Source organism: Cinclus cinclus, chromosome 22 (assembly GCF_963662255.1).
Source record: "Cinclus cinclus chromosome 22, bCinCin1.1, whole genome shotgun sequence".
NCBI lineage: Eukaryota > Metazoa > Chordata > Aves > Passeriformes > Cinclidae > Cinclus > Cinclus cinclus.
Window position 1 is genome coordinate 10,880,327 of NC_085067.1, and position 11,167 is coordinate 10,891,493.

At 58.6% G+C, this 11,167-nt stretch overlaps 1 protein-coding gene across 1 annotated transcript; it reads left to right on the top strand.

Annotated features, from left to right (window-relative positions):
* The first annotated feature begins 7,261 nt into the window (after positions 1-7,261).
* FZD9 (frizzled class receptor 9) lies at positions 7,262-9,016 on the top strand. Its single transcript, XM_062506910.1, has one exon. It carries the CDS (start codon positions 7,262-7,264, stop codon positions 9,014-9,016), a length of 1,755 nt encoding a protein of 584 aa, XP_062362894.1.
* The last annotated feature ends 2,151 nt before the right edge of the window (positions 9,017-11,167 follow it).

Consider the following 11,167-nt stretch of genomic DNA (forward strand, 5'->3'; position numbering starts at 1 on the left):
CATCTGCAGCAGAGCAAAACATTCTTTGTCCTAAACTTGTCAAAATTCTGTGTCCCTTGACCTGGCCCTGCCAGGACATCAGGCTCTGTTATTTGAGAAATAAGGCTCTGGGGAGCTTGGGTCCTTTAGCTGCAGCTCATCCACACCAGCTCCTCTTCAGAAAGGGCCCAGGGAAGGGGGGGATGGAACTGCTGCACTGTAGCAGCTCTCTGTGAACAGGTTAGGCATATATGAGCAACTTTCTCCTTTTTCCTCTGGCCAGGTGAGAGGTGAGGATCTCTTAGTGTTCTCTACATGGAGGGGAGGAGAAGAGGTAGTACTCAAGGAGGAACCAGCTCAGGGAGGAGGATGCTGATGCCAGATGGTTTGTCCAGAGCAAGGAGTGACCCAACCTTGGGTAGGAACTATCAAAATGATGCCTGAACATGTGCTGCTTCCATGGAATCAGAGAGTAGTTTGGATTGGAAGGGACCTTAAAGATCCTCTTGTTCCAACTTCCTGCTGTAGACTGGGATGACACCTACTAGAAGGTGTTCGGCGTCTGGGAAGGGAGATATTCAGTATGGGGCTTCCCAGCACTGATAACTCTGTCCAGTACTGGGAGGAGAAATGCTTACCCAGAGCTATCAGAGACAGGAGCGTTTCAGCTGGGGCTGCTCCTGCCTTCTCCCAGCAGTTGGGCCCAGTTGTGCTGGGGTGCTGACACGAACCCAACCCAAGAGCCCTGGAAAAGCCAGGATTCTTCCTCCTGGTCCATGCAGCTGGAGAACCACAGCATCAATGGCATTGCCAGCAGGTGAGGACCTGGAGAAAGCCCTCCATGGCTGTGGGGCACCCAGGGGAGCTGACAGGTGATAGAGCCGAGGTTGCAGTGGAGACGTGGTTGGTCTTGGCAACTGAGCGGCCAGCTTGGCTAAGCCAGTGGTGTGATAAAACCATTTCTAGCAGGTTCCAAGAGCCCTCCCTGCTCCTGCAGCATATGGTGGGCTGGGGCACAGCTCTCTTAAGAATGTTCCTTCTTCCCAGGGGATGCTTTGACTGTGTCCGGCCTGTTATTCTGTAAAAGCCTGAACCTGTGCAGAGATTCTTGGCCCATGGCATCTTTCAGTGTGACACAGCAATTCATCAGGAGGGGGCAGAGCTTGAGGGGGCTCCCACTCTTCCCAAATTGCTTGAGAGAGTGTTTCTCCTCCAGTCTCCCAGTCCCTGACTGGGCAGTTGCGTCCTGGATTTTGCTGCTCCTTGGAAAGGCCAGGGAGCATGAAGAACCCAGGACAGAGCTGCTATGGGACATCTCCTGCCCCCTCCCAGGGTGCCCCCAGCCCTAGTGCTGTGGGGCTGAGTCCCAGCACATGTTCTGCCTGGCTGCAGCGTGCCCCGTGCTTCTCCCCTTCTCCTCTGGATTGTATTTATTTATTTATACAGTGAATGTAATAAAACTCCAGCAGGAAATAGAGGCGATTCCCTGCCATTCCCCACAAGCCAGCCCTGGGCCGGGTGAACAAGGAGGCACATTGTGCAGCATGGAACCTCCTGCCAGCACCGAGCCTGTGGCTGAGGCTGAAGAAAGGGCTGAGTGTGTATGTGAGCACCGGGACCTGGTGCCAGCACCCGCCCCAGGATGGGGGATCCTGGGGAAGAAACTTCACTTCAGGGGGCAAGCAGGGTTGGGGGAGGAAAGGGCTGCTGTGCTGGCTTTGGATGTTGTCTGGGAATACCTCGGAGCCTGCTCCCAGCACAAGGAACCTCCTCTCCCTATCCTTCGGCTGCCAAGAAACAGAGATTGGTGCTGAAGGTCACCTGGCGGAGGTGGGGGGGGGGGGGGGCGGGGAGGGGCTGGGGGTGGTACATGGTGGCTCCATGGCCTAGCATGGGGTTTATGAGCAACTCTTCCCGGGGCTGAGCCAGCTGGGAGGGAGCTCCAACTCTTCATCTGCCTCTCTCAGGCAGCTGCTCCAATCTGCAGCTGCTGCCTTCAGTAAGGTTCAGAGTGAGTGGCTGCTGCCAGGGCTCACCTGGCTCTTGTCCCCCTAGAAGGGGTCTGCAGGGGTGAACAAGGTGACTGAGGGTGGGATGTGGCTCGATCTAGGTTCTCTTTTGATGGGAGAGGTCCCCACTGCTGGGGTCAAGTGTCTCTGTGCTGCCAGGAGCTGAAAGAAGCCCCTTGTGCTGCCCACCACACTCACCAGATGAAATACTGTGGGTGAGGTAGGGACATTGTCTTTCTCATCTCCCATTCCCCCAACCACTGCTCCTCTGGACACACCACTGTCCTTCTGCCCATCCCCTGAGTCCCACAGCTGCAAGTGGTCCCCATCCCTGTGGTGGTGTCTCAGGCTCCCAAGGATCCTGGGGTTAAGGTCATGCCCTGAGCCGTGTGTCTCTTCCCTGCTTTGTGTCACTACTTTGTGAATGGTAATGTCATGGCCCAGGGATCCTGTGGCCAGGACTGGGGACGGGGTGCTGGCTGGCAGCAGGACCCACAAGTCTCCAGCTGCAGGGTGATGGGGTGACAAGGCTGCAATGAGCACCCCGGTAGGTAATGTCGCACATGTTAGCCTGCATTCCTGAGTCCTCACCACAGTGTCCTTGCACCATGGGCTGGTTTGTAACCACAAACACCTGCAGAGAACCAGGGGCCAGGAGGTGACTGGGACACTGCCTGGGGACACTGTGTTCCACCTGGTTTTCGGGGGGCCAGACCCCAAAATCCCCATTCTCCCCCCACTACTGCACCTGCCCATGGTACAGAACCTGCCAAGGGGCACAGAGATGAGCTGTCCTATGGTGGACACAGTCTGTTGCACATGCAACACACACATTGCACTGTGCAATCACACAGGATTGTGCCTGGGGTAGGAGGAGCTTTGGCTTGAGGATCACTCCTTGTGATGTTCCTGGTGAACCCAAGGAGATGGTGGCCAGGTCGGGGTAATTTGCCTCTCTGACTGGGTGGGTGTCAGCCCACAGCCCCATGGGTTGCTGCCAGGATAGACCCCTCCACCTGTTCACCAGCCCATGTGGCCTGGCACTGGCATCCTTTTGAAACTGAAGCCACTGGCCTTTTGCACAGCTATTCCTGTGAAATTCTTCAGGAAGGGAAGAAAATTATCCCTCACAAATTGCTGCATGACTGTGCTATCTCCCACGTCCAAGCTAGCAAGGAGGGCACGGGGTGCCCGGAGCCCTGGCTCACCCTGGACGTGGCCTGTCCTCGTGAGGTGGATTCCTCTCCATGCCCCAGCCCCTGCCTCTCTCTACAAGCCAGGCACTGGTGGGACCTGAGATCAATGGGGACCTGAGGGCTCAGCAGGGCAGAGGCAAGGGCAGTGCTGCCTTGGCCAAGGCTTGGAAGAGCAGCACCCCCAGTCCTGCCACAGTTCCATCACCCCCTCCCTGAATCCACTGACCGCTCCCCAACTTCATCTTGCCCCCTGCCATATTGCACCCTCCTCTGCCCCGCTGACCCCCTTCCAGCCTTCATTGACCTTTCTCAGCTCGATTACCTCCTCCCTGGACCAATCACCTCCTCCCTTGCCCAGCACTATCATTCCCTTCCCTGCTCCATCAGCCTCTCCCAGGCTCTGTTGCTCCCCACTCCAGCTTCATCACCCCCTCCTCTAATCTACTGCTCCCTCCCCACCTCCATAAATCTTCCCTACTCCATCACTCACCCAGTTTCATTTTCCCATCCTCTCTCCCCTCCCTGTCCCCATATCCATTGCCTCCTCTCTTGCTCCATCAGCCTTTCCCCAGCTCCACCATCCCCTCCTCTGCTCCATCACCTTCTCCCCACTCCACTGCCCCCACCCTGACTCCCACCAGGGCTGTCCCCATCTCTGATGCCAAAGGGATCCCCCAAGCCCTTCCTTGCAGAAAGACACCCTTCCTCCTCCCGTGGCTGGCCAGAGGGGAGGCCACTGCTGCAGGCCGCTGTACCCGGGAGGGTGGCCAGTGGATTTTTTCCCTCCATCCTCTCCCCTTGCCGAGTCTCTCGCACAGTTTTCAGGCACTGTTGACGGGAAGAAAGGAAATGGAGCAATGCTCTGCCAGGAACCACAGGCTCCCGGGCTCCGGCGATTCGTCCTGCTCGCCGGCCTGGCTGCTTCCCGGGCAGGATTCCTGTGCAGTTCTGAGAGCCCTTTCTTTCTGTTATTGATCTTGGATCCACAGCGCAGGGCCACTTCCAAGACCATAAATCTCTGTGTTGCTGTACCTGGGGTTCTTGTTTTCACTGTGGGGCTCCCAGACATGCTGGAGATCTTGGCTTCTGTGCGTGGCCAGGATGTCCCCACTCCTGCACTGCCCCCTCCTCGCTGTCTCCGCGTTCCTCAGGCGTGCGGGCAGGCAGGGACAGGTCACTTCTCCATCAGGCACAGGCAGTGGGGCAGTGAAAGGGCAAAACTTGGGGTTCTGAAAGGGCAAAACTTGGGGTTCTGGTGGTACTTCCCGATAGCCTCTGTCCACCTCTGGGGTGGGATGAAGTTCCCGTAAGGTCCCTGGGGCTCAGGCAGGGCTTGGGCACCCCGTGGAGTACCTGAGGGGGGTGGGGTGAGGGAGGAGCACCCCCAGGTGCAGGGCAGAGGTGAAGGGCAGCCACATCTCTACAAGGAACCCCTTGACTCCAAAAATGCCCATGTTGCTCTTGCCCAAGCTGCAGTAACAGGAGCCAAGAGCAACAGTTTTACATATTAAAGCAAAATTAAATCAAAATATATTTATTTGTGCCCCCTGCCCGCCCCCCCCCCCTTTTTACTTTCATTGTCCAGATGGAGGGCACCCATGGGGGTGAACCAGGAAGGTGGGGCTATGACCCCGGGTCTCATCCAGCCCCTGCCTGTGCCCACTACCCATTCAGGACCCTCACTGGGTATCCAGGGCTGGGTCAGAGACGTTTCAGGTTTGCATCCAGGTGATGTTTCCCAGCTTTCCTTAGCAAACAATTCCCTGAAGAGAAGTCTCAGTGGCCAGAGCTGTGTTTGGGGTGCCCTGGAGTGGAGGCAGTGACAGACTTGGGTCCCCCACCTCACATGGGACACGTGCCCTGGGTCTGGGGGTTGGAGGGGTGAGGGGCCCAGGGAGAAGTCCCAGCATATTGCAGATGCCACCTCCATCCCCATTACTTTGCTGCTTGTGCATACGTGCTTTGCTAATGACACAGCCAGGCATGACAATTTGTCCCCAGGACTATGCCACAGCACAAATTACCCCCAAACATCCATTTCTTAGAGCATGTGGCCTTAACCCACAGCACGAAGCCCCCTGAAGCTCTTCCGTGCCACTGGGCACATGGGACAGTGATTTCTGGAACACCCCAGAGCTAGTGGCCAAGGTGACAAAGCCCTCCCAACAACACAAATAATCCTAAATATCCCCCAATAACCCTTTTCCCAGGGCCCCGGAACCCATTGTGCAGACACCCTGTGTTAGAGGGAAATTCCAGGGAGGTGTCTTATCTCCCTCTCCGTTACAAGGCTGATAAGCAGCTCCCATGGAATTTCCCTGTAGCGCTGGACGGGGATGTTTTGATCCTGCACAGTGGGTGTCGGCGATTAGGGGCCTCTCTGGCAGGTTGTTATACTGTTACCAAAGAAATCACAGGGCAGTAGGAATGCCTGGGAATTACGGGATGCCCGGACCCCCTGGTGCCAGACAGGCACTGGATGCCGGATGTCCCACAGGACACTCAAGGGACCCTGTTGGAATCACCCCGGGGTGGATGAGCTGCTCCAAAAGGGGTGCTGGAGATGGCACGGAGCAACCCGGCATGACCTGGGACTAGCAGCTCCAAGGAGTGGGGGGCTGCTGGTGGCACCTTGTGACTGTGGCCTGGGCAGCACAGCCCTGTCCTCAGGGGTGTAAAACCTCAGGAGGTTTTACAAACGCTCTGTCACTCCCAGAGTGTTTGTAAGACCTGCCCGTGCCTTGGATGTAACTTTTCACCCTGTGAGTGGGACACTGGATTCTGGGGGCTGGCAGCCCTGGCTTGACCACCCTGACTTATGTCACCTTCCTGGAGCTGCTCTGGCCTTACGGAGACATTGCTGTCCTCTGTCCTCTGCCTGCCCTGAATTGTCTTTCAGCCGGGGACACAGCTTTCCTGGGCTGTGCTGTGGACACTGGAGCTGAGCCATTTCCCGGAGTCCCCACTGTCCTACAGGGGGACAGGCACCGTGTGCCACGTGCTGAGAGTTCCCCAGTTCTCAGCGGCAGGTTGTGCTCCCAAGCTGAGGCACCCTGCGGGGAGAGGGTCCCGTTCCCAAGGGACAACAAGCCCTGGGGTGTGCCCAGGTGTGCTCAGCCGCTCACGCACACCCTGCAGGCACATGGGGGCTTGGCACCACCCGGTGGGTCCGGGCAGCCATGAGGCCACTGTGATCCTGTACCCACGTGTGTGTGTGCACTGATGTGCTAGTGCACGGCCCTGTGCATGTGTGGGGCCTGGCTGGCCGTGTGTAGATGTGCACGTGTGTCTGCAAGTGCACGTGTATTTAGTGTGTGTGTGTGTTAGCGTGTTTCTGCTTGTCTGCGTGTGTGTGGGCATGTGAGTGTATGTGTGTGAGCACATGGACATGTATACAGTATGGGCATATGTGTTAATGTGTGTGTGCGCGCCTGTCAGTGTGTAGATATGTCTGTGTGCTAATGCATGTTAGTGTGCTTTAGTGTGTGATAATGTGCGTGTGTGTGGGCATGTGCACCTTAGGGTGTGCACATGCGTCTACGTAGATGTGTGGCAGCGTGTGCACGTCAGTGTGTGTGTGTTAGGTGTGTGTGTGCGCACGAACACGTGCTTATTAGTTTGTATCTATACTTATTTAAACGTCCTGTTCGTGTGCGTGTGTATGTGCGTGTGTCTGTCTATGTGTAGACATAGACAGATGTCTGTCTATGCGTTACCCCCCCCGCGTGTCCCCAGTGCCGGGGAGCTCCAGCGCGGCGCGAGGGTCTCGGAGCCGGTTCCCCGCGTGGGTCCCTCCCCCTCCCCTCCCCGTCCGGCCCCCTCCCGGACACGCCCGGCGGGGCGGGGCGGGGCGAGGGAGGGAGGCGGGAGCGCTCGGCGGGCGCTGCCGCTGTCGGCGGGCGCGGGGCGGCGCGGGGCGCTCGGCGGGGCCGCCGCCGCATGGCGCGGGCCGGGGCCGGGGGCTGCCCCGGCACGGCGCCTCCAGCACCGCAGCGATCGGCCCCGTGGCGCCGGGGTTAGCGTGGCCGGGCGATGGCGGAGCTGTAGCAGCTGCGGGGCCGGTGCGGGCGGCGGGAGATGGCGGCGGCACGGCTGCGGGTGGCCCTGTGGGTGCTGTGGCATTTTGGGGTGGGCGGTCGCGCGTTGGAGCTGGCGGGACTGGAGGGCTCGCGGGGCCGCGCGGCGCGGTGCCAGCCCGTGGACATCCCGATGTGCCGGGGTATCGGGTACAACCTGACCCGCATGCCCAACCTGCTGGGGCACGAGAGCCAGCGTGAGGCCGCCCTGAAGCTGCACGAGTTCGCCCCGCTGGTGGAGTACGGCTGCCACGTTCACCTGCGCTTCTTCCTCTGCTCCCTCTATGCACCCATGTGTACCGATCAGGTGAGCGCCAGCATCCCTGCCTGCCGCCCCATGTGTGAGCAGGCCCGCCACAAGTGCGTCCCCATCATGGAACAGTTCAATTTCGGCTGGCCTGAGTCACTTGATTGTGGCAGGTTGCCCACCAAGAATGACCCAAATGCCCTCTGCATGGAGGCCCCTGAAAATGCCTCAGCTGCTGAGCCACACAAGGGACAGGGGATGCTGCCGGTGGCCCCCCGGCCCTGGCCACCTGGCACTGCTACTGAGGGACGGGGACCCAATGGCCTGGGGGCTTGCAACAACCCTGAGAAGTTTCAGTATGTGGAGAAGAGCCTCTCATGTGCGCCAAAGTGCTCCCCCGGCGTGGACGTATACTGGTCCCAGGAGGACAAGGACTTCGCCTTCATCTGGATGGCTGTCTGGTCTACCCTCTGCTTCGTCTCCACTGCCTTTACCGTCCTCACTTTTCTGCTCGACCCCCATCGGTTCCAGTACCCTGAGAGGCCCATCATTTTCCTCTCTATGTGCTACAACGTCTACTCTGTGGCCTTCATCATCCGCTCCGTGGCTGGGGCTGAGAACATTGCCTGTGACCGGGAGAATGGTGAGCTCTACATCATACAGGAGGGGCTGGAGAGCACAGGTTGCACCATTGTCTTCCTCATCCTCTACTATTTCGGCATGGCTAGCTCTCTCTGGTGGGTTGTCCTCACCCTCACCTGGTTCCTGGCTGCTGGGAAGAAGTGGGGCCATGAGGCCATTGAGGCTCACAGCAGCTACTTCCACATGGCTGCCTGGGGCATCCCAGCCATGAAGACTATTGTCATCCTCACCATGCGGAAGGTGGCAGGGGATGAGCTCACAGGGCTGTGCTATGTGGGGAGCATGGACATCAGCGCCCTGACCGGCTTTGTCCTCATCCCCCTCTCCTGCTACCTGGTCATTGGCACCTCCTTCATCCTTACTGGCTTTGTTGCCCTCTTCCACATCCGGAAGATCATGAAGACGGGTGGCACCAACACGGAGAAGCTGGAGAAGCTGATGGTGAAGATTGGGGTCTTCTCCATCCTCTACACTGTCCCAGCCACCTGTGTCATTGTCTGCTATTTCTATGAGCGGTTGAACATGGATTACTGGATGCTGCGGGCATTGGAGCACGGCTGCCTGCACCTGCCTGGCCGCCGTGCTGCTAACTGCTCCCTTGAGGCCTCGGTGCCCACTGTGGCTGTCTTCATGCTGAAGATTTTCATGTCACTGGTGGTGGGCATCACCAGCGGGGTGTGGGTGTGGAGCTCTAAAACGCTGCAGACCTGGCAGAGCCTGTGCAACAGGCGGCTGGGCATGAGGACGCGGGGCAAGCCCTGCAGCGGGGTCAGCTGTGGTGGGGGACACTGCCACTACAAAGCTCCCACAGTCATGCTGCACATGACCAAGACGGACCCGTACCTGGACAACCCAACTCACGTATAGGGACAGGGGCTGCCCTCCACACTGGAAGAAGTGACCTCGTGGGTAAGGGGCAAGGGCAAGGGTTGTGTGGTGGCAGGAGGGACACTCCCATGTTTAGTGGGGCGAGGCTGCAGGACCCCCCAGCACCCCTCACTGACAAGTAGCTGCTTTTTCCTAGAGGTTGTTTTGTTGTTGCTGTTGCCAAATCCAGTGACTCTTCTAACCCTTTCTTTGGGGAATGGTGGGGATGGGGCAGGGAGAGGAATAATCAATTTGTGTTTATTTAATTCTGTAATTTATTTTAATTTTTTTGATCATTAGCTGCAGGAATGGAAAAAACAATAAACCCTGGATGTGTTATTTGATCCGAGCCTGGTGCTATTTGCAGGGATTCCAGGGGGTCAAGAGCTACCCCATGGGACCCTACCCCAGTCTGGGGGCTTTCATGTCGGTCCTGGCCATGCCAGGCCATGCTGGGGTGCCTCTGTCTGGCAGGAGCATGGTACCAGCAGTTGCCACCATCCAGTTCCCCTGCATAGCTTCCCTGGGGCTGGTTCTGCCTCCCAGCAAGGAGGAGGAAGAGGAGGAGGGTTTTTCTGTGCTGTGACACTTACAAATCATCCTTTCCACTCCATGTCCTGAAGGTAATTCGTGTCGGTGCCATCGGCTGCCGGAGCCTCGTTGCCGGGCTGAGGAGCTTTGAGGGGGCAGGCCAGGGAGATGGGCTGTGGGGCACGGGACCTTGAGGCAAAGAGGGCTCAGCTTTGATGTCCCCCGCAGAAGCCCGAGGTGCGGGTAATGGAAACTTCTGGGCAGCTTTGTTTATCCCCCGCTCTGGTTACAATCCCAGCTCGCCTTCCCCATTGTCCGGGGGGAAATCTAAGCCTCAGATGGTTGCTGGTGGGGCTGGCTGGGGGAGCCGGGGCTGGTGGGCACAGGGCGGGCAGAAGGGTGACTGCAGGAGCTCGGAGGAGGGGAACTGCCCACGCTTCCCCGAGACATCCTGAGGTGCTGTCAGGGGCCATCTCATCTCTGCAGGGGTTTGGTGGGACTGTTTTGCCCGGCTGTCCCCAGGGATGTGCCAGGGCTTCCCGGTGCTAGGGAAGAGAAGTGAGCAGGGGGCTGTGGCAGCGGCATAGGCAGCACAGGGGCTGTGGCAGGCAGGACTTATAGGGGCAAGACAGCTCTAGTGATGCTTAAACTTGTCCATCATCTAGTTAGCCAGCCTGCAGGCTGGGCAGTGCTGGACCCCAGGGAGGATCGACCCTTGTCCAGGGAACAACAATACAGCGACAGACCCTCTCTCCAGCACTCACCTTGGCACCCACTGCTCACCTCAACAGTCCTCGGCCCCCATTTGATGAAGCCCTTAGAGTCCAGACTATCAAACTACCGCTAGAGAACAGGGGCAAGACTCCTTCCCACAGCTGGAGTGGGGACAGGGGCTGGGGTCGGAGCCCCTTCATCAAGCTGTGCCAGGGCTTTGTGCTGCCGGGATGCTGGGACTGATGTGGTGAAGCACCTTTGGTCTGCTCCCTGCCACCCTCCGGATGCCGGGAAGGCAGAAGTCGGATCACTGGGCTGAGAGGAGCCTTTTCTTCCCTTAGAAGCTGTTGTGGACGAGGTGTAAAGGAGCCCCCAGTGCCCATGTGGTGTCGCTGGCGGAACACCGAGGGTCTCTCACCAAATCTCTGTACCCGTGTCTGTGCTGGTGGGCATCCAGCCCCTTCCCTAGGCTGGTGATGATGATGGTGGTAGGGCAGGGACCCTACCTAGCCCCAACACTGGGGGGCTGCAGCCTCCGGAGCTCCTTTGGCTGGCACAGGAAAGTTTGTTTTGGACAGAGAAAAGGGCAGTGACCTGGGGCAGGAGAGTCAATATTGGCTGCAGGACAGGTTCCAAAGTCCAGCTGGGGAGCTGAGCATGGCTCTGGGCGGGGGCTGCCTGGAAAGGGGGCACAGGGCCACGCGTTCTCCCTGTGTTCTGCCCCGGGTATTAAGCCCAGAGCCAGCTCGGTTCACCTTGTGCACCAGGCACACAGCCCAGTACTGGTGCCCGGCTGGCGGCAACCCTGGGGACGGGCTGCCCTTGAGCACCCAGTGCTTGCCAAGGAACGGCTGCCTCTGGAGTGCTCATCCAGATAACCTGTCTCAAAGGGCCCCTGCTATCGGG